This window comes from Schistocerca serialis, chromosome 3, assembly GCF_023864345.2.
Source record: "Schistocerca serialis cubense isolate TAMUIC-IGC-003099 chromosome 3, iqSchSeri2.2, whole genome shotgun sequence".
NCBI classification, from domain to species: Eukaryota; Metazoa; Arthropoda; class Insecta; order Orthoptera; family Acrididae; genus Schistocerca; species Schistocerca serialis.
The window spans coordinates 760,902,278-760,929,815 of record NC_064640.1 but is presented as its reverse complement, the minus strand read 5'-3'; the positions used below and the strand labels follow the sequence as shown (position 1 = coordinate 760,929,815).

Here is a 27,538-nt window from a genome sequence, read left to right as displayed (position 1 = left end):
AGCTGCTGTAGAATATTCAGGTATATTTTTCATATATCTTATTTATCTGTCAAGTTGTGAAAATACATTCCATATAAATACTGTTATTTACTGCTTTATATTTGTGGCAAAATAGGAAAGAGTATATTGAAGAGTTTTGTTAGAGGAGGTATGTATTCAGAACAAACAAAATTCATGTTGCTGGACAAGTCTATGAACAAATATTTATTCTACATATGAATCTCAAAGTATTTCAGACTGATAATATACTTCGTGATGAATCTCAAAGTATTTCAGACTGATAATATACTTCGTGATCAGTTGGATCCCCTTCATCTTTCTTTGAGAGTTTCTGCATTGTTATTGATTTTATCAATAGTCATGTTAGCAGATTGAATTCTGTTTTAATCTTTTTCTTCTCAAGGATAGAAAGCATGAAAGTTCGTAATATGGAACCCAATCACTGTAAGCATCCCTATGACAACATTTGTCATTGCTGAACAGCAATACTGAGTCATACATGCATTGCTGCTACATGCATGGCAAAACAAATGCAGAACATAAGTATCCATTGCTTTTCCTATGATAACTGTTAACAGCTGTGGAGTCAGTGCTTCATGCAGTTACTGACAATGTATTGATATAAAAAATCTATTTGTTCAGTGATCTCTTAAACAACTTCATCTGATGTCTCCTTCATGTAGCCTTGACACAGTTACTGGGTGCTCTTCTAACCATGTTTTTAGTGATGAAACTGTATAGATACTGGCGAACATTTATTCTTTATAGTGCTAAACCACTGTTACTTACAGAATCTAAAATGCAGATCCCACGAAATTATTGTTCAGAAGGATGTAGGTTGCAGTAGGTACTTAAAGATGAAGCTTTCTCAGGATGGAGTAGCATGTAGATCCGCATCAAACCAGTCTCTAGACTGAATATCACAACAGCAACATAGTTTGATACACACTTCATTTTTGAAGAATAGCAATTGCCAAAATGTTTGCAAACAATGTTGTTAACTTCCATCAGTTGTGTTATAGTACAGATTAAGATAGCTTATACACAAAAAAGTGTGTGTACATCAGCTTTTAAAAGGTCAGCACACAGTCAAAGTATATAAGGTAATAACTGGGCAGTTATCTCGATAACAGATCACAAACTTCTATAGCTAGTGAGAAACTGAAATTGGAGTGACATAATACCACTTTTGTTGACAATGAATAGTTTGTCATGTTCTATATATAGTATTTTGAATGTGATTTCTATGTAGTTGCATATAAATTGGATGTTGAGCTTTAGAGGTACATAAAAAAGTACTGAAATGGTTGTTGCACCATTATAAGGGGAAATGTAAGTGCATTACAGGAATATAAGCACTTTTGGTATTTAAAAAGAGATACCTGAGAATCAGAACATTTGCTATGGTGATAGTATAATTAATTTTGATGTTGTAAACTATAGAAGCACTATAAAATGCAAAGGCCAGTAAGTGTTGTAGTCCTTGCACCATCATCTAATCTTCTTCCTGATGCACATTCCAGTCCTTTTTTTTTTTGTTGTTTTTTTTTTTTGTGAACAATCTTGACAGCGGGGACTTATTTTGACCTAGTTTTCAGTAGGTGGAAATTTCTCAGGAAAATATGCAGAAGTTCTCCCGTTGTTGAAAAATATCCGCTCCCTTTACAGCCAGTTTCTTCTCTTTATAGTTTCCCAGAGATACTTTCCTCTTAGTCATTCCGTTATTAAAGATAACTACTGAAATAATAAATAAATGGAAAAAAAATTCACTTCTTCCATCAATCTTTTTTTTTGGGCAAATGAGTGATAATTGTAGAATTTACCAGCTGTCAGTACCAGTCTTTTCGTACTGTAATAAATAATGTTTGGTTTAGATTTCTGCTGCTATTCTTTCCTTGGGCCTCATTGGGGTTGTGGTGCTAGTAGATTTATGTTTTGTGAAAGACAATAAACAGCACTTCCACTTATCTCCCAGGAGGCATTCTTTGTTTTTCAAAGGAATCTCCATCATCAGTTGTACTTATGTTTGGGAAGTATGAATCCTTGTTATGTGTATTTTGTGTCTTTGATCCTGGACTTACTTGCATCAGATCAAGGAACTGGTTCTACACTATGAAACAAAGTGGTATAAGTAACATTATAAATGACTTTCAGGCAGCAGGTGCTCGGGATATGTACGTTGTAGGGAACGTCTAGGTGTGCACACCCTTACGGTGTAAGGACACTGTGCTCTTAGGTATTAGAGCTTCTAAACTTGAAAGTACTGTGTAGACTCAAATATAAGCCGTTCTTTTCCACTCTTTTTTCCCAATTTTCACGATCCAAAAACCTGTCTGTGGCTTAGAGTAGAGTGCAAAGCAAATGGAAGTTCTGAAAACTGGCACTACGAGCTGTCACAACTAAATTTCACAACTAAATTTTTGCCATCAAATATAAGCAATGCTACACGGGCATGACTTGCAGGCTCAAAGATAAATACTGGCACCAAACTTCTGAACTAATAAAAATACAACAAAAAGTAGATGATGATCTACTGTCCCCCCCCCCCCCCCTCCCCCCAAGTTTTGGCCATTGAATTTTAATGTATCATTCAATGAAGGAAATAAAAATTCAGTATGGCTCATCTTTGAATGTAGCAGCCTTTCAGATATCCATAGCAACGAAAATAAATTTCTTTACATAAATACTAACAATATGTGAGGCATTGGGATTCTTGCACGAGTTGGAAAGCTGTGGCTCATTCTGATTCCTCACATTGTTTTGTCAAATATTGTGAAGTTTTGGTGTTAATGAACCATCATGCCTGAAGGAAGTTACTTCTTTTGTGGAAAAAAGTTGTAATCATGCTACAAGTCTGTGATAGCGGATTGATGAGAGCAAGTCAGACAAATTATTTTAATGTTCCAGTTGCAGGAAAGCCTTTAGTGATCCAAACTGTGTCATATATGTTGAAGTAATTTTAAATGAGTTTAAGGACCAGCGTGAGAAATGCCAGCCTGTGAATGCTGAAATTTTAAAAATTAAGTCACATGACCTAGCTAGAGTGCAAAAAATTGAAAATTTTAAAGTTAGCTGCAACTGGATAGGTTTTCTTATGAAGGGCTGAGGGTTTTCACTTTGTAAGCGAACTTGAGTTGTGTAGAACCTGCCAAAAAAACATAAGGAAACACGTGGGGAATTTCAGCACTTTGCAGTCAGGTAGCACATTGAAAACCAATACCTTTTTGGCCAGATGCTGACCAAACTTCTGTATATTTTGATATGCCTTCAAATTATACAGTTGATGCCAGAAGAGAGAAAGATGTAAGAATAATTACATCAGTGGGTGAAAAACAGTGGATGTCTGTCATTCTTGCTTGCACAGCAGATGAACATAAATTACCTTCATTCATAGTTTCAAAGCAAAGCATTTTACTGAAATTGGAAATGTTTGCAGAAATTTTAATTGTACAAGCAAATGAAAGTGGGTTGTTTTTGGTGGACATGGTGCTGGAATGGATTAGGGTTGCGTGGGATCATCATCCTGGCTCAAATGCATATGCAAGTCATACAACACCTACAGTAAAACAAAAATTATTTGAAAGCATAACATTCTTGGCAGCAATTGCAAACGTGATGACATCAATTCTGCAGCCACTTAGTGTCTGAATAAACCATTTACAGCCAAGATTAAACACATGTTCAGGGATTGGCTTGCAAAAAATGACAGATAGTTGACATCAACAGGGCGTGTCAAATGTGCAAGTTTGTTGCAAATGTGCCAACAGATTGATGATGCATGGAAATGTGTTCCAGATCAGACTGTGCAACCAGCATTTAAAAAATGTTAGATATCAAATGCACTACATGGTACAGGGGATGATGGTCTGTACAAAGAACTGAACAACAAGGAAAAGAATGAAAGTGATTCAGAATTATCTAGTTAATATTTTAAGCATTTTGCAAAATTTGTATTATAAATGTAATAAAATTTTGTTTTATATTTCTGCTTCTAAACTAAGCTATTTTCATTCTTATTTTGTTAGAGAAATGGGCATCTAAAGATGATACTGTCGCTAACACCCATTGTACTTGCAACTGTTTGAGTACTTGTTGACAGGTTCTCTTCAGTGTGATGCAGTACATCATCTTTAAATTTTGGCATGCGGCATAGCCTTAGAGCACCACGGTCCACCCTCCTTACGGTGAAGATACCTGTTTCTCAGTGCCACTGTGTGAATTGGGCAAAGAATTTATGCAATGGCATGCCACATTGTGGAAAGCATTGGTGATACAGCCGACTAGTGGCTCTTCCATTACCTCGAGCTTCACCATGTACAAGGAGTGTGTGTGTACATTCCGAAAACATGTACCAAACTTTTACTGCATTGGAAACACACAGGTGTTCAATGGGTCTTGCAGCAAGGCAGACATTATGTGACATCAGGTGACCATCTGCTGTTGTAAATGTTACTCTGTCCACCCTACTACATACCAGGACAAGCAACCCTGAGACTTTCCTCTTTCTCTCAGCAGACATGGATGGGTTACACATCTGAATTGAAACTGTTGTAGAGTGCAAACTGTATGTTTATGGATGTGTGTTTCTATTAAAAATGTTATGTACTCACTCCGCTCTACAGGTCCTAGAACTTTGTAACTGAAATTTCTGAACACACTGTACAAATATAAATCATTTCTGTAGCATATTATAAGTTATTAGCGCACATTGTAACTTTAGCAATAATCTGTCCCTAGTGTGCTGACTGTTTCCTTCTGCTTATCCTGTATGATATTCTACATCTACATCCATACTCCGCAAGCCACCTGACGGTGTGTGGCGGAGGGTACCTTGAGTACCTCTATCGGCTCTCCCTTCTATTCCAGTCTCGTATTGTTCGTGGAAAGAAGGATTGTCGGTATGCCTCTGTGTGGGCTCTAATCTCTCTGATTTTATCCTCATGGTCTCTTCGCGAGATATACGTAGGAGGGAGCAATATACTGCTTGACTCTTCGGTGAAGGTATGTTCTCGAAACTTTGACAAAAGCCCGTACCGAGCTACTGAGCGTCTCTCCTGCAGAGTCTTCCACTGGAGTTTATCTATCATCTCCGTAAAGCTTTCGCGATTACTAAATGATCCTGTAACGAAGCGCGCTGCTCTCCGTTGGATCTTCTCTATATCTTCTATCAACCCTATCTGGTACGGATCCCACACTGCTGAGCAGTATTCAAGCAGTGGGTGAACAAGCGTACTGTAACCTACTTCCTTTGTTTTCGGATTGCATTTCCTTAGGATTCTTCCAATGAATCTCAGTCTGGCATCTGCTTTACCGACGATCAACATTATATGATCATTCCATTTTAAATCACTCCTAATGCGTACTCCCAGATAATTTATGGTATTAACTGCTTCCAGTTGCTGACTTGCTATATTGTAGCTAAATGATAAAGGATTATCTTTCTGTGTATTCGCAGCACATTACACTTGTCTACATTGAGATTCAATTGCCATTCCCTGCACCATGCGTCAATTCGTTGCAGATCCTCCTGCATTTCAGTACAATTTTCCATTGTTACAACCTCTTGATACACCACAGCATCATCTGCAAAAAGCCTCAGTGAACTTCCGATGTCATCCACAAGGTCATTTATGTATATTGTGAATAGCAACGGTCCTATGACACTCCCCTGCGGCACACCTGAAATCACTCTTACTTCGGAGAATGATGACATGTTGCGTTCTGTTATCTAAGAACTCTTCAATCCAATCACACAATTGGTCTGATAGTCCATATGCTCTTACTTTGTTCATTAAACGACTGTGGGGAACTGTATCGAACGCCTTGCGGAAGTCAAGAAACACGGCATCTACCTGTGAACCCGTATCTATGGCCCTCTGAGTCTCGTGGACGAATAGCGCGAGCTGGGTTTCACATGACCGTCTTTTTCGAAACCCATGCTGATTCCTACAGAGTAGATTTCTAGTCTCCAGAAAAGTCATTATACTCGAACACAACACGTGTTCCAAAATTTTACAACTGATCGACGTTAGAGATATAGGTCTATAGTTCTGCACATCTGCTCGACATCCCTTCTTGAAAACGGGGATGACCTGTGCCCTTTTCCAATCCTTTGGAACGCTACGCTTTTCAAGAGACCTACGGTACACCGCTGCAAGAAGGGGGGCAAGTTCCTCCGCGTACTCTGTGTAAAATTGAACTGGTATCCCATCAGGTCCAGAGGCCTTTCCTCTTTTGAGCGATTTTAATTGTTTCTCTATCCCTCTGTCGTCTATTTCGATATCTACCATTTTGTCATCTGTGCGACAGTCTAGAGAAGGAACTACAGTGCAATCTTCCTCTGTGAAACAACTTTGGAAAAAGACATTTAGTATTTCGGCCTTTAGTCTGTCATCCTCTGTTTCAGTACCATTTAGGTCACAGAGTGTCTGGACATTTTGTTTTGATCCACCTACTGCTTTGACATAAGACCAAAATTTCTTAGGGTTTTCTGCCAAGTCAGTACATAGAACTTTACTTTCGAATTCATTGAACGCCTCTCGCATAGCCCTCCTCACACTACATTTCGCTTCGCGTAATTTTTGTTTGTCTGCAAGGCTTTGGCTATGTTTATATTTGCTGTGAAGTTCCCTTTGCTTCCGCAGCAGTTTTCTAACTCGGTTGTTGTACCACGGTGGCTCTTTTCCATCTCTTACGATCTTGCTTGGCACATACTCATCTAACGCATTATGTACGACGGTTTTGAACTTTGTCCACTGATCCTCAACACTATCTGTACTTGAGACAAAACTTTTTGTTGAGCCAACAGGTACTCTGAAATCTGCTTTTTGTCACTTTTTCTAAACAGAAAAATCTTCCTACCCTTTTTAATATTCCTATTTACGGCTGAAATCATCGATGCCGTAACCGCTTTATGATCGCTGATTCCCTGTTCTGCGTTAACTTTTTCAAATAGTTCGGGTCTGTTTGTCACCAGAAGGTCTAATATGTTATCGCCACGAGTCGGTTCTCTGTTTAACTGCTCAAGGTAGTTTTCAGGTAAAGCACTTAAAAAAATTTCACTGGATTCTTTGTCCCTGCCACCCGTTATGAACGTCTGAGTCTCCCAGTCTATATCCGGCAAATTAAAATCTCCACCCAGAACTATAACATGGTGGGGAAATCTACTCGAAATATTTTCCAAATTATCCTTCAGGTGCTCAGCCACAACAGCTGCTGAGCCAGGGGGCCTATAGAGACATCCAATTACCATGTCTGAGCCTGCTTTAACCGTGACCTTCACCCAAATCATTTCACATTTCGGATCTCCGTCAATTTCCTTCGATACTATTGCACTTCTTATCGCTATAAACACGCCTCCCCCTTCACTGTCCAGCCTGTCTCTGCGGTATACATTCCAATCTGAGTTTAGGATTTCATTACTATTTACGTCTGGTTTCAGCCAACTTTCTGTCCCTAGTACTATATGAGCGTTGTGACCGTTTATTAATGAGAGCAGTTCTGGGACCTTTCTGTAGACGCTCCTGCAATTTACTATTAGCACATCAATATTGTTATTCCCTGTTGCGTTTTGCCTACTCCTACCTTGCTGCGTCTCAGGAGGCGTCTTGTCGGGCCTAGGGAGGGGATTCTCTAACCTAAAAAACCCCCATGTGCACTCCACACGTACTCCGCTACCCTTGTAGGCGCTTCCGGCGTGTAGTGCACGCCTGACCTATTCAGGGGGACCCTACATTTCTCCACCCGATAGCGGAGGTCGAGAAATTTGCACTCCAGATCTCCGCAGAATCGTCTGAGCCTCTGGTTTAAGCCTTCCACTCGGCTCCAAACCAGAGGACCGCGATCGGTTCTGGGAACGATACTACAAATAGTTAGCTCTGATTTCACCCCGTGAGCGAGGCTTTCCGCCTTCACCAATTCCGCCAACCGCCTGTACGAAGTGAGGATGACCTCTGAACCCAGACGGCAGGAGTCATTGGTGCCGACATGAGGAACAATTTGCAGTCGGGTGCACCCAGTGCTCTCTATCACCGCCGGCAGAGCCTCCTCCACATCTCGGATGAGACGCCCCGGCAAGCAGACAGAGTGAACACTGGCCTTCTTCCCCGACCTTCCCGCTATTTCCCTAAGGGGCTCCATCACCCGCCTAACGTTGGAGCTCCCAATAACTAATAAACCCCTCCCCCCGTGTGCCTGCTCGGACCTTGCTGAAGGAGCAGCCACATGTCCACTCACAGGCAGAGCGGGCGATGCCACACGGCCAGCCTCCACATTGACCCTCCGCCTCGTGCGCCGCGAACGCCGCTGAACCCGCCACTCCCCTTGGGGAGAGGGTGGCCCAACCGCGCCCAGTACACGCGAAGATGTCTCGACAGCAGGGACAGTGGGTGAAGCATGTAACACCTGGGGTGTACCTTGCGACGCACCAGACTCCCCACTGCCGCTACACTCCGAGGCAGCAGCCTGAAGACGGCTGACCGCGGCCATCAACACGCTCAGCTGTTCGCGAACAGTGGCCAGCTCCTCCTGCGTCCGTACACAGCAGTCACACATCCTATCCACCCTAAGTAATCAATTTACTGAAGAGAGTTAATCAAACTTTAACTAGACTGCTAATTCACTAAAGGCGGCTGTTTATTCACTAAACTGTGGTTGCTAGGCACTTCTTGTAGAAAACAATGAAAATAGCACTACCTGTATCTGGACTGTATTGCAAACAAACACTAGCACTACTGGCACTATGGTTGACTAAAGGGACTCTCTCTGACTGTATTCAAAACAAACACGAAATCTATGGAACTATTAATAGCACTCGACAATTAAAGCTTCCTAAAAGCAAATACACACGGAAGAAGTGGCAAGTAAGAAAAATACAGTTAATACTTATTCTCCTCCTATCCCCCTCCTGTTTCATGATAATAGAAAATGAGCTGACCTTCTCTCAACTTTTTTGTTGTCGTCCGTCAATCAAGTCGGATAAGGATCCCATACTGCACTGCAGTAGTCCAGCAGAAGACGGACAAGTGTAGTGTGGGTTCTCTCTTTAGTAAACATGTTGCATTTTCTGAGTGTTTTCACAATAAAACAGTGTTTTGTTTGCCTTTCCCACAACATTTTATTTAGAGTCAGTTGCCATTTATCTTGGCATACAGATATCTTGTCCAAATCATTTTCCAAGTTTGCAGCAGCCACCAATTGGAAGACCATGAGATCCTTGTCAAATACTTTAAGAAACTGCACACTTTGAAAAAACCAATTAGAAATAATAAATCAAAAGATCCAACTGGGTAATCTCCTCCCGCACATTGCAATATGATTAAAAGATTAAAAAACTGCTGGAGAATGTTCCATAATAACAAAATTATCGAATCTTGCACCTAAAGAAGTAGTAGATGTTTTACATAATGTCATAGTAAACATATGGTAAAAAGAACAAAAAGTTGACACAAAATTAACCATGATTCATTCTCTGTATAGGAAAGTAAATTTTACAGAGGTGAATAATTATTGTAGTACCTAATTACTCCTAGTAACACACAAGATCCTCATATTATTCACCTTAAAATTACTATGACAATAAGATTAACATAAACTGGGAGACTATCATCAGACACTGAAAAGTTTGGTTGATAGTAGAGCAAATATGAAACTGAAAAATATTAGTAAGATACTATGTCCTGAGATCTAGGACAGTATGTATCTACTTTGTAGTATGAACAGTGAAGTATGGAGAGGATGTGTAGTTCCCTTATTATGCTTAAGAAAAGACTAAATATGGAAGTATATGAACAAATTTTACAGCATTGTGTACTGCTTCCTGTAAAGGAACAGTTTGTAGACAAGTGTTTCTATCACTGTGAGTGCAATCTGTCATAAAACAGGGTCTCTAAGCTAGTAGTTCGTTGACAGTAAAATTCCTAAAGTGGACTTGATGCCCGGAGTCCCAACCTGAACCCAATAGAGCACCTTTGTGATGAATTAGAACTTCAACTTCACTCTTGACCCCAATGTCCATTATCACTACCTTCTATAGTTTCAGCTCTCAAGGAAGATTGGGCTGCCATTCCTCCACAGACCTTCATACACCTAACTGCAAAGTTCGAAGTTGAGGTCAAGCTGTCATAAACAGGAAGATTGGACACACTATATATTTATGTCCACTAACATATACCCAGATACTTGGGGTCAGTTATTGTAAATTATCCACTAATGGAGATTGAATTTTGTCTGTAAACGCAGTAGAAATTTGACTCAGCACATTTCACAAGCAAAATAATGTAAAACAATGGAAGGATAATGCTGTGTTTACACTGAGGTTGAAACATGTTTTGTAACAATGCCCACAACATTGTTTTTAGTGACTGCTAGATTGCCAGTTGTTGCAATATCTTGCAAACATGAAATTGGCTGTTTGTGGTTGTCTGTAGAGATTAAAGGAAACATTGTTTTAGGTCTGCTGTTGCTAAATGTCACTGTACAGTGCTAATATTTGTTTGTGTTAAGAATGACTTCATGTATCAGACTGTAGTAATTGTGTTGTATTTTACGCAGCTGCGGTGTTCTCAAACCAGAATGGATGAAATAAATGTGTTGTCTCGTGTAGAGTGATATGTTAACATATATGTTGCTGTGTCAAGACAGTAGACATTTGATCTTAAGACTCTGAGGCAGAGGAGTGCCAGTCAAATGTGTGAATTACAAACTATAACAATTCCAAGTTAAAACAGGACTCCATCAAGAAGACTGGCGTGCTTAACACGAGCACCAGTGACACACACAAAAAACTGAGGTCTCTGCTAACACTGTAAAAATTATATCAGGTTCTCTTTTTGAGATGGAACTGAAGTATTTGAGAGCAAAAAGTCTTGAGTGAAAGCGTATATGACAGAGGAATAGATTTTGCGACATTACTGTAGAAGAGGTGAGGTGGCAGGTGGTGGTAATAAAAATTACTTGATTTTATGTATTAATGTGTTAGTATTAGAGTACTATAAAACATACTTCAATGTCATTTAATAATTGAATTACCTTTGCATAATCCTTTACAAAATGCAGGAAATATTTGAGATATAGCTGGCCTTGAAAAACACACACACACACACACACACACACACACACACACACACACACACACACACCAGGGTTTGAAGTCTGCCCCCTGTAGCTGAGTGGTCAGCGCGACAGAATGTCAATCCTAAGGGCCCGGGTTCGATTCCTGGCTGGGTCGGAGATTTTCTTGACTCAGGGACTGCGTGTTGTGTTGTGCTAATCATCATCATCATCATCATCATCATCATCATTTCATACCCAACGACGTGCAAGTCACCGAAGTGGCGTCAAATCGAAAGACTTGCACCTGGCGAACAGATTACCTGATGGGAGGCCCTAGTCACTTGACATTTCCATTTACCAGGGTTTGAAAGGAATCTCCTATTTCAAAAACTGAAGACAGAAAAACAGGTCCCTAGTTAACAGAAAATCCTTTTTAGTTTCTCTCTTCCTTTTAAACAGTGTGTCAGAATATTAAGTCGATATGACATAATGTAGTCAAAAACAGCAGGTATGTCTTCCACATTCAGCTCATACAACCTATCATAATACATTTTTAATCCAACGTGACCACTATGTCTTAGTCTGTTTATATTTCCGAGTATTACATACGCAGTACTACTTATCGTTAATTCAGCCTCTTTGCTGGACATAGTTTAGTACAAATTGTGAGTACACAACATGAAATGTTTGCTGCTAGCTTCAGTGTTGCAGATGATGCAAATAAAAATATAGGAATGTTTGTCGCTAGTGTGGAAGGGACGCAAACAATGAACATAGTTGCAAACATGTTGTGAACTTGGTTGGAAACAATGTGATGATAAGAAACACATTTCTAAACTCAGTGCAAATATAATTTAATATTTAAATAATTTTGTCCTGAGTCTTTGTCTCAGAAGCCCCCTTGAGATCCAGAACTTCAAATAGGTCATTCAAAAGTTTCTCTGTCTCGGTATCAGTCAAAAACTTAGACATCTATATTGGAAAAATTGCTGTAAGCAAAACAAGCAATGTGAAAACTGGTGTACCACACATCAGTCCTGCATTTTTAAACGAGTGAGTGTAGTCCTTCGAAAATGTTGAAACCGTTTCAGAAACATTCACACGATATCAGTACAGTGCAGATGCCAGCTCAGAGCACTCGAAACCTGAGTAGAGGCCACGAGCCTGATTTTCCAAACCATGTGAAACGTTTACAGTAAAAAGCGCTTTTACATAAATACCAAAATTCTTTATAACAACTGTCATAAAACCAGGGAGTATATGTGCACCTCAGTGTCTTATCCTCACTGAGAGATACTTACTAGCAGAATTAGCAAGGAGGGAGAGAGGGTGGGTGGTGGTAGAGGGCCGGGGAGGGAGGGGGGGGAGAGAGAGAGGGAGAGAGAGAGGGAGAGAGAGAGAGAGAGAGAGAGAGAGAGAGAGAGAGAGAGAATCTAACACAATATGGTGGGTCCAAATTATAAAAACGTAAAAATCCAAATTAAAAATATATTCCAAAATAGAAAAAATTACGAACACAATTTGCAATCACAGTGTATGATTTTAAGTGACTGATGTCAAATAGTCTGGGGGTGGTATGTTAGACACACCGTATTAATGACAAACATCAGGCTTAAAAAAACAGTGAAAACTATTGTCATAATGGTTGTAGGCATAGATGACACAACCAAGTATATAACAACGAAAGCAAAAGCAGCGACAGTAACCCCATCCTACCTTAATCTACATACAGAAATGTGGTTATTGGACATGTCAAGTAAGGGTTATATCAGTGTTACAGATAGAAAACTGATTCTTACCCTGTGCCGATCATGAAGCCCTTTCACTGTCTCCTGCAGTATGGAACAATGGCTAACTATTATTAGTAATATGATGAGATAGTGTGCTGTTTTACTTTTGTTTGTTGTAATTCATAAAATGAAAAGCATAGTCTTCCTTCATCCTTTGACAGTTCCAACAATGACTCTTGTTCAGATTATCCACTTTGATCAATTCTGACAATGTTCGAATTGCCAACTTTAACCAGTCTCACCATTAATAAATTCAACTTCATGAAGTACCACAGTATTCCTGTAAATCACAGAGTCACGTCACAGTAGTCAACATTGAAAATATGTCACCGAGATCATTTCTGACCATTTACTGTAGGGGTGTGTGGATATCTGCCCTCAGCTTGAGGTCCATCACAGACTCCTCTTTCATGTTGATCGAAACCCACGAGAGGTCCTGGGAAGGAAGCAAAATACACAAACACGTGTATTTACTAATGCCATTAAAGTTGATAAGAAAGATTGGCTCGAACTTTCGGACTATTTCTCCTTACTTCGCTTTGCTGTGGCTTTATGTTATTATTGTTACAGTTCTGGTGAGCATGAGGAATTTAACAGGGCAAACAGAATTTCTTCAACGCTAACCTTAATGCAGTTACAACTATGAGAGATTGTATAAGACAATTTATGTTGCTTGCACTTAGAGTACCATGAGCTAGCAACAGATTTGACAGCATCAGTCAGTAGTGTGAACTACTTATGTTTTGGATTATGATAATATTTTTGTTTAATCAATGAGATTAAATCTTCCAAAGTAGAAGTTAAATCAGAGCAAGATAATCATTTCACTGCAGCTGGTTGTGGAACAGTGATATTTGAGTGAAGTGATAACATCTTTCTATTGTGCAACCAAACATCAGGTGATTATAAAGGTGTGTTTAGTAAAGTTTGATGGACACAGGGCAGTAAATGTTAAAATACATGAAAGCACCAGGTAGCATGGGTGCACTGTGCCGAAGTAAGTAAGTTTGCTGTGACCTTTTGAATGTAATAAGTGTGACGATTCATGTTTCATTGTTATGGAAGAATTTTTGAACACAGTTCTGCTAAAAATTTCAAAAATACTGAAGAATTATCAGATAGTGCAAGTATGTCAAACACAAGTTTTGGGCCAAAAATGAGAAAACTTTGTTTTGAAATGCAAAGAAAACTGCTAGATATAAATCATATTCAGATCAACTGTCAACAAGTGTAACAACAGAACATTGAGGAAATGCGACAGCTACTGGTGCAATATTTGTGACTGTTTCACAGTGTCATTGAAGAAATTGAGAGTTTACAAAGTCAGTGCAGTTGCCATCATTCAGAGATCAGAAGTTTCTGATTTGTATCATTCGAATCAGTTAAAATTAGAAGGAAACACTTGGTAGTGCTAGAGATTTCTTGCACATGTGACCAAGATCATTCTTAATAGAAAACCATCATTGCTGCTGCTAAGACACCTTGGGCCATCGATCTGGTTTGCTCAGAATAATGTTCAGTGGAATGTTGCTTGATCCATGAGAAAATCATACTGTTACTGGATATCATTCACTGGATGCTTCTTGTGCATGTGTATTGAGAATAGTGGGGGTCCTTTGGTTTGCAGCCAAGTGTAGTTTCATCGAAGACTAAATTGATTCTGTAATGCTCTTGGCTGCAGATTTCTGGACCAAAGTTATGGCATGGAGAATTGTAGGACTCACCTTGATAGTTCAAGGCTACACTACACAGAGGAAGCAGCTATTCGGGTAGCGGAGTATTTGTGATATGCACACCAGGCAGTAGTTTGAGGTCGCCTGATGAATGCTTGTCAGTTGATACACAGAGAGTGAAATTAGATTGTGTACGAAGTAAAGACACTTGAACTGTTAAAATTTTAACAGTAAATTGTAGAAGTGTTCTTAACAGAGTTCCTAAATATACTGATGTCCAGGAAAGTTAACTGCTTAGATTATACTAGGAGCCAAGAGCTGACTAAAACCTAAAATTGAAAACTCTGTAATATTTCGCAAAGCAGGGAATGTATATTGAAAAGACTGATTAGCATATTAGACTCAGTAGGAGGGGGGGGGGGGGTTATTTCAGCCGACAAAAATATTGTCTCTATCGAGACTGAAATTGAGTCTGACTATGAAGTTATCTGGACACAATGCAAATATTTTAGACCCTGTAGCCACAAACAGACTTCATGTTATCAAGGGGTCAGTATACAGTCAGGGATTGGTGATAAAGATGTCATCATAGTGATGATGGTTACTTAAGCTAATAAATCTGTCAAAAAGATGAGCGGGTGATAGCATCCCACTTAGACAATGAATAGACATAATTTAGTTAAACTGCTTATTGATGTAGGGGAATTATGGGCAAAGTTTAAATGGATTGTAAATAACATTCTGGAGAAGTATGTGCCAAATAAGTGGATTAAAGATAAAAAAGATCCACTGCAGTATAGTAACAAATTCTGTAAAATGCTAAGGAAGCAGAGACTATTGCACTCTTGGTTCAAAGAAGAATGCACAAATGACAGGCAAAAGTTAGTAGAAATTTGTGCGTGCGTGTGTGCGCACGCGTGCATGTCTAAAAATTTTGATATGCGAAGCATACAGCTACTATCATTGTTGTAGCTTAGCAAAAGATCTTGCTGAGAACATGAGAAAATTCTAATCCTGCATAAAATCTCTTATTGGATTGAAGGCTTCCATCCAGTCACTTGTCGACAAGTCTAGTGTGACAATAGAACCCAACAAATGGATAGCTGGGAAGTTTTAAATTTCCCATTTAAGATATCGTTCATGGGAATCATACAAACATTGAATCATTTGACCATCACACAGACTCCTGTGTGGGATACATAGTAATAGGCATAGGCATGAGTGGAATCTGAATTCAGTTTCACAGAGAATACTCTACGGCATTGGCCCTTTACTTGGCTTGCATTTAGCTCAAATCTCTTGCCCAGTGCAAAGTCCCAAGCAACTGGAAAAAAGAACAGTTGACCTCTGTATTTAAGAAAGGTAAAAGTATAGACCCACAAAATCATAGCTCTGTATCCTTAACGGAGGCTTGCTGTAGAATTTTTGACCATACTCTGTTCAAATACAATAAATTTCTGTGACAGGGAAAAGCTTCTGTCCACAAATCAGCACTGTCTTAGAAAGCATCACTCATGCGAAACTCGGCTGATCGTTTTTTTCCCGTGATATTCTGTGACCCATGGATTAATAAGGACAGCAGGCAGATTCACATTTCTAGATTTTTCAAACCCACTGCAGGCTGGTAGACTGTTGACTAAGATACAAGCATACGGAATAGGTTCCCAGATGAGAGAGGGGGGTCGAAGACTTCTTAAGTAATAGAACCCAGTATGTTGTCATCGACAGCGAATGTTTATCAGAGACAACAGTATTGTCAGGATTGCCCCAGTGGAGTGTGATTGGACTGCTCTTATTCTCTATAGAGGTACATGATATGGTTGACTGGGTGAGTTTTGTTGTTTGCTGATTGCACTGTGGTGTACCGGGGCACTGTGGTGTACCGGGAAGGTGTAATCATTGAGTGACTGTAGAATGCTAAAAGATCACCTTGATAAAATTTCTATTTTGTATGATGAATTACTCTAAATATAGGAAAATGTATGTTAGTGCAGAAGTATAGGGGCAAAAATAATGTTTGAATACAGTATTAGTACTGTGTTGCTTGACACAGTCTCTTTGATTATGTACCTAGACATAACATGGGAAAGCGATATGAACTGGAACACGCTCATAAGGATAGTAGTAGGGAAGGGGAATGGCTGACTATGGTTTATTGGGAGAATTCTAGAAAAGAACACTGCATATAGAACACTGGTGTGACTCATTCTTGAGTAATACTTGTGTGTTTGGGATTCCCACCATGTCAGGTTAAAGGAAGACATTGAAGTGGTCCAGAAGCATGCTGCTGTATTTGTTACCAGTAGGTTCAAACAAGAAACAAGTGTTATGGAGATGCTTGGGGAACTTAAATGGGAATCTCTGGAAGGGAGGCCAAGTTCTTTCTGAGGAACACTATTGAGAAAATATAAAGAAGTGGCATTTGAAGTTGACTGTAGATTGATTCTACTGCGCCGGCCGGTATGGCCGAGCGGTTCTGGGCGCTACAGTCTGGAACCGCGCGACCGCTATGGTCGCAGGTTCGAATCCTGCCTCGGGCATGGGTGTGTGTGATGTCCTTAGGTTAGTTAGGTTTAAGTAGTTCTAAGTTCTAGGGGACTGATGACCTCAGAAGTTAAGTCCCATAGTGCTCAGAGCCATTTGAACCATTTTTTTGATTCTGCTGCCACCAATGTAAATTTTGTGTATGGACTATGAAGATAAGAAAAATTAAGGCTTGTATGGAGGTGTGGACATTCGTTTTTTTCCCCCCTTACTCTACTTGCGAGTGGAACAGGAAAGGAAATTACTAATAGTGCTACAAGGTACCTGCCGCCGTGCATCATGCAGTGGCTTGTGGAGTATGTATGTAGATGTAGATTGTTATCTTGGAAAAAGAAAAAAAGAAAAAAGTTTGAAGCTAGCATAAAGTCAACAATATTGGCTCCTTAGTATCTTTGCACTAACAAAAACTGTGATAAAGTTTATTAACCAAAATTTTCAAATGTTCCATGATAAAATAGTGTACCTTGTATTTTGGGTGCAGTTGCTATCCATACTTCAGATTTGGAGTAGATGTAGAGTATTGAAACTTTTCCTGACATTGTCTAATTAAGACTTGAACCTGTACCTCTGCCTCAAAACTTCTGTTGGCCTACAGTTCTCTTCTACTTTGCTTAGAGAAAGGAAATAAAATACAGCTTAGCTGCAGCCCAAGGAATGTTACCTAGAAAAGATGTTATGAAATGCAGTGGCATGAAGTTGAGCATAAGATTAATCTACAATAGTTTTGTGTGTACTTGGATTATAGTGTTGTTACAGCAAGTAATAATAAAATAATTTACACTGAAATGTGGTACCATATTTACTCGAATCTAAGCCGCACTCGAATCTAAGCCGCACCTGAAAAATGAGACTCGAAATAAAGGAAAAAAAAAAAAAAATTTCCCGAATCTAAGCCGCACCTGAAATTTGAGACTCGAAATTCACGGGGAGAGAAAAGTTTTAGGCCGCACCTCCAAATCGAAACAAAGTTGGTCCATAGTAATATGAGACACAATTTAGGTCGAATGAATGACGATACAGCTGCAGTAGTTTGGTTCGAGCCGTAAGCTTAGCAGTTAAGCTTTACCAGGTAGCCATTGCTATGCGTCAGGCGCTCCGTCCGTATTTATACGGGTACCCTTCGTTTTTCACGTGCTTCGTCTGGTTTGAATTGATTCCTTATTTTTCTTTGATCTGATAAGTACCGTTCTCTTTGTTATAGGTGTTTACATCACTCTAAGCTGAAAATGCATTACTGTACTGTGTCATGCATTGATTGTCGCATTCTGATAATGAGTGTTTACAACATGTCGCCGCTCGCGGCATGGTTTGCTTTTGTGCGTGCTACCGCCGCTTACAATAAAAAAAAAAGAAAGGAATTGTCTCAGTTGCGAAACAATGGCAAGAGACTGCTATTTGTTGTTATTTACACTGCTGCTTGGTTTGATAATGATCAACAAGAACCAAATGATAAACTGCGTATGGTAGAAGAGGTTCTGAACAAGAGTTTCGCGAAAATTTTTCTCCGTTTGAAAATCTTTGCAGACGCCTCTTTAGTACATTACTTTCTGCACAGAAATTAGTCATCTTAGATTTAAAAATCTAGTCAATTTCTGTGCTTCATTTCTGACTGTATCACTATTAGGCATAAGAATAATATGAATATAAACATGACATGATATGATATGTGTATACTCCCGCGTTTGCTGTTCTCACTCTAGTTTCGTAGTTTATTAGGCAGGCAGGATTTAAATGAGATAGCAGCGAACACTAAAGAATACACGGCAAAATGTTTATATTCGTATTATTCTTATGGTGAAGAGAATACTGCATGTGATTCACAATTCATAAAAGTTCTCGTTACCAACCATCTCTTCTCACAGGTAGGAAAAAATTCAGAACGTAGAATTGGCCGTACTGACAAACATCGCAGACAGTCTTGCCAGTCGGATTTTCATAGTACATTGAAAAGCTGCTACATTCGAAGATTAACAATACGGCATTTGTATTTATTTCGTTGGATAATGTATGAAAATGCAGTGGTCGAAATTCGGGGCAGAGAAAAAAGCTCGTCTTCCAACTTTTTTTAAATTTATTTACTGACGCAGAGGTTTTGGCGCCAGTATTTATCTTTGTGCCTGCAAAGCATGCCTGTGTAGCGCTATATATATTCGACGGCAGAAGTTATTTGTGGCGGCACCTACCAACATATTTCAGAACTTCCGCTTACTTTGCACTCGATTCTAAGCCACAGTCGGTTTTTTGGATTACAAAAACCGGAAAAAAAGTGCGGCTTAGATTCGAGTAAATACAGTATTTTCATTTATGAGTGTAAACCCCTCCTCCTCCTCCTCCTCTCTCTCTCTCTCTCTCTCTCTCTCTCTCTCTCTCTGTGTGTGTGTGTGTGTGTGTGTGTGTGTGTGTGTGTGTGTGTGTGTGTGTGCGTGTGTGCGTGTGTGCGTGTGCGTGCGTGCGTGCGTTGGTTGTTTTGTTTTCATGGCTGGTTTGTTTTCATGGTTACAGTGAATTTATAACTTTGTAAATTTTTTTTTCAGCCCATAGTACACACAGACAAATCATGGAGCAGCATTATGGCAGGAAATGCAGAAAGCAGTGTACATCCTCCAAGCTTTCTTGCTCATCAGTCACCTCAATTCCAACAAGAATTTCCCAAGTTGTCCAGTGGCGAAGGTCAACCCACTGCAGTTGCAAAAGGAGCATCCGATACACAGTATGGTCCAGGACCCAGTTTGCGACCTCAAAGTAAGTTTGGTCATACTGTCTTCTGGAAGTATAATTGAGTGAACTGATTATATAGAAACTGTTGGCATTTTAAATTTCACTGTCCCCCAGCGGAAGGAAGCTGGATCCAAGGAGGGAGCCGGAAATCTGGCCCGCCATCAGCCCAGATCCCAAGTGGCGGGGCAGCAAGTGGTGCTCTCCAGGCTGCTGCTGTCCTGGGCCCCCTAGTTCATGTACCATCCCAAGGTATAACTTTTTGTTTCAGTTGTATAATTCTGTAAGGATCTCATCACATGAGCTAAATTCTTCACATATGAATTTTTGTTACTGTTTTTGTAGCAGCGTGTTCATTATTCATTTAGCATTTGTACACTGTGTTCTCAGCATTGAAGTACAAACTATAATAAATAATATAATTTACATTCTAGTAATGTTTTGTGACATGTTTGAATGGAAGCAAGAATTATATGTGGATGCAAGTGTTAAACAAAAAGAGGGAAGAATTGGGTTATGATTAGAGAACAGGCCTCATGAGTATAAAGACTGTTCAGTATAAGAGTATAGTAACATTTAAAGGATGCAGATATGTCTTGTATTAACACTCTGATGCAGGGTTGGCGAAAACACTATCCTTGGTGTTGATGAAGCTCATGATAATTTCAGACTTATAGAGTACAACAAACAGTTCACTCAAGACCATGTTTTTAAGAACAGTTTTTTTTAAGGTTTTAAATGACCACCACAATTTTAATGTAATATGCGCTGATGAGGGGACGCTGTTGGCTGTTCCATCATTTTGCAAAACAGCATCCTCAGAATTTGTGTCTCTCCAGTTAGTTTGAAGATACTCGCGAACAGAACGCATCCCTCTGCAGTTGTATGGGGGCGCGTGGAGGATGGGCACACTTTCGTGAACCACTGTGAAGTTGTGTCGTTTTGCGCACCATGCACCATGTAACAGAATCTCGAGCACCGCTACATCATGAAGTTTGGTTTCAAACTCAGAAAAAGTACCACAGAAACCTTCGATATGTTCAAGCAAGCCTTTATGAGCTGCTATTTTTAGTGGCACAGGTTGTTCCTGGAGGGGGGGAGAACTCATCACGTATAACCCATGAGTTGTTCACCCTCAACATCAAAGGTCGACAAAAATGTGATAAAAGTGTTCTGGACTCTGATCATCAGTTATTGATTTGTCTGATATGTGAGCAGTTAAGCCCTTCTTATGAACCACTCAAACCATCATAACAGACGATTTGACGATGAGGAAAATTTGCGCAAAGTTTGTGCCAAGATTCTTGACTGGTGAACAAAAAGTGAATTGCATACAAATTTCAATAGAAATTCTGAACTGTGTTCAAAGAGACCCAAATTTTCTCAATACTGTAGTTAACGGATATGAAATCTGGTGTTTACAGTACAACCTGGAGACAAAATGCCAAAGTTCAGAGTGGTACAAAAGAAAGTCTCCTTGTTAAAAAAAAGCCCTGGATGAGCAAGACCAAGGTGAAAATCATGGTTCTGGTCCTTAAAAACCGTGCTGCTGGTTTTATATATATATATCATTGTGACGTCATCCACAAGGAGTTCATACCCCCTGGGCAAACTGCAAATGCACACTTTCATGTGGGAGTGCTGTAGGGGCTGTGAAAATGAGTCGGCTGCATGTTACCAAACCTCACCCATTCCTGGAAGCTCCACAACAACAATGCGACATGCCATACCATGCTGTTAGTGTGGGACCAGCTGGCTCAGTATGGTGTTGCCATATTGCCTCATCCCGCCTACATCCCAGACATGGCTCTGCTGGACTTCTTTCTTTTCGCTCATCTGAAATTGGACATGAAGGGACAATGTTTTTTGACCCATCGAAGATGTCCAAGCATCTGTAACAGAGTCTGAACAGCATTGCGACCAGTGACTAACAGAAGGTGTTCATGGATTGGCAGACGGACATTATACTTGGTGTATCATAGCCCAAGGGTCCTACTTCGAAGACTTAAGTGTTTGTACTGATACGTAAAATAAATTATTTGTAATAAAATCAGTCCTACTATTTTCTGATTGTACCCTGTTTGTGAATTTTTGGTATTGAGTTAGCTGATAACGCAACCAAGGAGGTATGTGTGCTACTCAATGTGATGCACTGCACTATGCATCTGTGTGCATAACAATTAAATGGAAGGAAGAGTGGCTTGATGTGTTGAATAACAATTTACTATCAATATAAGGGACCTCCTTCCAACCAACTGGACTTCATGTAATGTACTTAAACATCTTCGAATGGGACCCAGTCCCCTGATGTGTGTCTTTCTTCTCAGACATGAAGACCCACCATGTTGCAATGCTTCTGGCATACTAATTATACAATGAGGAGATAGATGTGACAATGGGATAAACATGATACATCGTCTTAAGATTTTTTGTTGTCTGTGACCTTTTACATAAAATGTTAGCTAGAAAATTTTACTGCGTGTGGAGGGACATTGTCTTTCAGTTATTATCCAAGTGATCCGTCAACTACTATTTCTGAACTCCCTGTTTCATGTCTGTGTCTCTTTTCTGATTTGGTAGTTGTTTTTTAATAGTATGTCTTCAGATAGACTGTAGTAGCAGTTGTCAGGTTTTTACACTTGAGCGAGTGCATGTGTGAATATGTGAAAGGATGGGAAATACCTAATCTGATCTTAACTAACTTAATCTCTGCATTTTATCTTTTTTAACTGTATATGTCTCGTAAAGTGTAAGTTTTCTGTTAACCAGTGTGTGGAGTGTCATAAACAAACAACTGAAACAGTGGTAGCTGTAATCACAAATATATACAATATTAAAAATAAATTATAAGTTTGTGGACTGAAACATACTATAAAAACTCATATTAATGAACCAACTATTAACACTTTCAGTGCTACAGAAGTGCTCTCTGTATTCCGTGCTGGGCTTGGCTTTGTTATGGCTATACTGCTCCCCATGCTGAGTGATGGTGTTCTGGCTGCTATGAAATACTTGACATCCAATTTTAAGAAAATTATTTAGTGAAAAATTGGTTTTTGCACATTTTAGAGTCTGATATCTTTGCTCAATATAGCTCTGCATTTTTGTTCCATTATGTGTCATAGTTACTGCACTGCATAAAATTACATAAAACATTGCACAAAATTTTAAAAGACTGCAGAGGTAAAAAACATTTTGTAAACTTTGCAAATGGTTAATTTCAGCTCATACACTGCAGTGTGGGAAGTGCGGAGGAGATATTGAAATTTTATTGAAAATTGAGAACAGAACAGTATCTTACTTTCTCAAATTCTTGATTTTAATATCACGTGGATGTTCGTGTGCGCCATGCCGATTTCCATACCTGCGCATCACGAGTCATTTAGTCAAAACACTCATCATAGTTAATAAACAGTTCAAGATATCAAAACGAGCTTATTTGCAAATGATAGCATGCAAACAGGCACATACCTCGAATGATAAATATTCGAAACCTTTCTTATTCAAGAAGATATGGCAGTAACTTGTCCACAGCAGGGAAGGGTTTGCAGTTCAGGACGTGTACAGACATCAGTAGCACTGTAGGAAAATCCGAAGCAGTGTGAAAGCTGTGAAAGTGTTACGGAATATTTCAGTTAGTCTTGGTGAAATTGCAAGGTGAAATTGCAATAAACTAACAATGTTACTGAGATTCAATTCCAAAAAACTCTGCGTTAAGAAAATAGTTCGGTAACTGAAAACCAGTTCCTAATATTATCAAGTTACAGTAAACTGCTAGAAAAGTCAGTAATTTACTACTTATTCTTGTTACCAATAGGTAGGACATAGTTTGCAGTTGATAATTTTCCGCAAGTGCAGATCTCGTGTGGATCACATGATCAGATGTCATAGTAAATGTTGCGAGTAGGTCAAAGCATGCCAGTTGATTGCATAAACTTGAGATTCAGCAGAAGCTGGCAATTATTTGTGATCTCTTAGACAATCTGAACATTGAACTCTTCTGCATGGCAAATAAATCTGATTTTACACCATTTTCTGTGTGTAGTATATGCCATAAAATGAGGCATTTCTGAATTCTGAAACCCACTGCCATTCTGCATTAGAAAAGGGAGAAATTTTTTGCTTTGTCATCTAAAGGGGCTGACCTACCTTCAGTTTAACTCCGCAGTTATCCATCCAGGTCAAAATCTGTAGTTGTCTGAAATGAAGATATGCAAACTACATTCTGTTTTCCCTTCGGTTCTCTCAATTCTGCCGTGCCATGCAGTGTTTATAAAGTGACAAGGGAGAACAGGAAAAGGTGAGCTGCAGTGTGTTGTGTGATTGTAGCAGTCACTTCTTTAATTCATACCAAAAATCATATCAAAAGTTGTTTGATTTCTTTATTGCATCATCTAGTGTTGTCAGGCTCTTAGGCAGTTTGTTTTCAAAACATTGTACATATTATTATTATTATTATTATTATTATTATTATTATTATTATTATTAGTAGTAGTAGTAGTAGTAGTAGTAGTAGTTGAAATGTGAAACACATCTTATAAGATAGTGTTCTGTTCAGGAATAGAGGTAATAATGGCAACAGGGTTTAGGTTTTGGGTTATAGGTGGAGATCAGATTGTAGAAACTGTGCCATTACTTCAGGGAATTGCACAGTTTGTTACTAGAGACAAAGGTCTCTCATGCACACAGATAGCCCAACTAAAATATGTAGTTACCTCTGGTTTATTGCTCAGACATGATGTTACATGTGACAAATTGTGCAGCAAAACTTAGAGAAAGTGATTTAGGAAAGTACCAGCGGAAAAATGCTCCTGTTTAAGCGACTCTGACTGAAAAGTGGCATACCAACTACCTCATTGTACCTTCCTCAGCTCATTTTATATTTTCTGAAAAATTTTGGTGTGTGAACATACTCATTCTTTTTAATGTGCAGCTCACCTATCACTCCCACAAGCTCCACTATCTGTAACTCGCTCGCACCCTCTAGTCCATCACTGTAAGTTGCTCATGTCCATAGAGTTGCCCATTCTCACTCATTCAGCTCAACTCATTGTTATTATCTCTTGTTGTCTCACTGTCACTGTCTCCTGTCTCACAGTGTCAATCTCCTTCGTTCTGTCCTATTAATACTGTTGCCTCTCACTGTCCCTGTTTCTTACTGCTGTTATCTCGTTTTTCCTTCCCACTACTGCTCTCTCTCTCTCTCTCTCTCTCTCTCTCTCTCTCTCTCTCTCTCTACTATTATCATTGTCACAGACTCTGTCTCTCATTATCACTGGCTCTCACCCACTTCCACTTTCTCCTTCTCTTTATCCCTCCCCACTAGCAATGTCTCCTTCACTCTGAGCATAAAAAAGCGTGAACATGTTCATAAGCCCAAATCTTTGGGAAAATTTGTAAAGGTACTGAGGAAGGTAGAATGAGGTAGCTGGTACCCCACTTTTCAGTCAGTTACAAATTAAACAGGAGCATATCCACCTTTTTTAGTGTGTTTCACTCATATGAGAAGGACTTTATGGGTCAGTAAAATTTTGACAGTTTACTTACGTGATTTGAAATAGTACAAAACTAATTTCACACCTGAAACAGGATTTTATGTGCACAAAAATTTTGCATGTGCTTTAGGACTACAACATGGGATTCCCAGAACCCATCTGATGATAACAGAGACACTTAACAGTATGTTTATCTGTGCTATGTCACTTTATAAACTACATTTTTGCCTCACACTGGAACTTCACTATCTGGGCAATAGAATAGATGGAAGATGTAGGAGAGATGTTTAGCAAGAAATGCATAAGGCAATAAAGAGTTTCTATAAAAAGAACAACTAGTAATACCCCAAAATAGACCTTCAAGACAGAAAAAGTTTCCCGGAAAGCATTATCTGGAATATAACACTGTGTAGGTGCGAAATATGAGCAATGAAAAAGACAGAAATAAAAGAGATGTCTTTTGAAATGTGATGACACAGAAGACTGGAAGATGAGATGGATTGATCAGGTAAGGAATGAAGATACACAGTTTTGAGTCAACTAGAAAAACTGTCTAATGCAGAACATACTGAACAGAGGTGCAGGAATTGGTTCAGTTGATACGAGGCAATGTTGAACTGTAATTGGAGCAATGGTTGAAGTAAAGAATAGCAAGGTTGAACCAGCCTGGGTCATCAGCAAAATGCTTGAATTTTTTCTCTGTCGTACTGTGTTCCAAAAAAATCCAAAATCTGTACCTGGTTTTCTCATGTTTCAAGTGTACATACTTATGCGATTCTCTTGCAGGGATGGAGGATGGGATGCCAAGGAGCAGCTTGGGCCCCTGTGCTGCCCTGGGTGGGGGCTTGGCCCCGGGAGGCCCTGGAGGCTCAGGAGGAAGCACACCTGCTGGAGGTGGTGTCATGCCACTGCACATGGCAACCTTCAGACCTCTGAACCCATCTTTCGTGAGTTTCATCTTCAGGCTAACTCTGTTGGAGCAAATTTCTTTTGTTCAGATTATCAATTTCTTCCAGTGAACAATTGGTACAGTACCCACATTGAAGAATATGCATTGTTGTTTGTGTGGTGCCTATTGTGACTAACTTATACACCGATTTCTTGCTATACATTCTGTCTTCCCTGTTTTTTGTTTTGTGCATGTGTTTTAATTTACTGTGCGACATATATCTTCTAATGGGAAACACATTGTCTTATCGTTATCAGGCAAAATAAGTCCTTGAACAGTTAGGCAGACATTAGTGGTAGGCAGTTAACTAAGATTTTAAGTGTGGGGATGTCAGCAGTGTCAGACATTAAAAGTCCTTCATTTTAAACTGTGTGTTTGCCCTTGAGAATGAAGATGGGAGTTTGACAAGAAAAGTGATGGAAACAGAAGAAAACTAGGGGGAAGAGCCCATATACAAGCGGTTTTTGTGGCAGCGAGCGTTGGGAAATCCTCTCCAGGGCCGACTGTGTGTGAAAAAGCAAAACGTTTAACTGAGAAAGTTGACAGTTTGTCTTCATTTAAAGTGAGTAATAGCTGGCTACAGAATTTCAAGCCAAGACATGGTATTCATGAGTTGGATTTAAGTGATGAAAAACTATCAGGAGACCAAAATTTGCAGAAAATTTTGTTGAAAAACTCAAAATTGAAGCAGAATCCTATGGCCCGGAATATTTATACAGCACAGTTGAGAAAGGCCTTTTATGAAGGCTTTGCCTGAAACAACTTTAGTGTTTAAAAGAGAAATTAGTTCTCTGGGCCATAAGGGTAGTAAAGACTATGTTACTGTACTAACTCTACAGGAATCCACAAAATGCCTCTTCTTTTGACAGGAAACTCGAAAAAAACTTTGGGCCTTCAAAAAACGTTAAAAAAAAATTGCATAATTTACAAGAATCAGCAAAAGTCCTGAATAACTGCTACTTTGTTTTGTGAGTGGTAAGATTCAATTTTGAGACTTGAAGTAAAAAAATACGAAAATACAAGAAGACAATTATGGTGGTGGTAATTCTGGACAATGCACCCACCCTACCATCAGAAAGCCTTCCAGGTAAAGAAAACGGAGGTTTCAAAACAGTCTTCATGCTATCAAATGTGACAGCATTTGCTGCAGCCAGTGGACCAATCAGTTATAGAAATTATGAAGCAACTTTATAGAAGACATCTGTTGAGGAAGCTTTTGAAAGAAGATGGAAATGAAGAAGGCAGTGTGCCTCATTGCCAAAAATTGAATTTAAAAGACTGCTCTTATATGATGGCAGAAGCATGGAATTTGGTGAAGTC

General features: G+C 39.4%; 1 protein-coding gene across 5 annotated transcripts in view; it reads left to right on the top strand.

Moving 5' to 3' along the window:
• The window catches only part of LOC126470603 (protein PRRC2C-like), a 299,950-nt gene that overhangs the window by 93,910 nt on the left and 178,502 nt on the right, over positions 1 to 27,538 (top strand). For all 5 annotated transcript variants that reach the window (XM_050098556.1, XM_050098559.1, XM_050098557.1 and 2 more), the window contains exons 5-7: positions 19,594 to 19,801; positions 19,892 to 20,026; positions 26,056 to 26,216. In XM_050098556.1, coding sequence (XP_049954513.1) covers positions 19,594 to 19,801; positions 19,892 to 20,026; positions 26,056 to 26,216 — 504 coding nt within the window. The remainder of the gene's footprint in view (positions 1 to 19,593; positions 19,802 to 19,891; positions 20,027 to 26,055; positions 26,217 to 27,538) is intronic.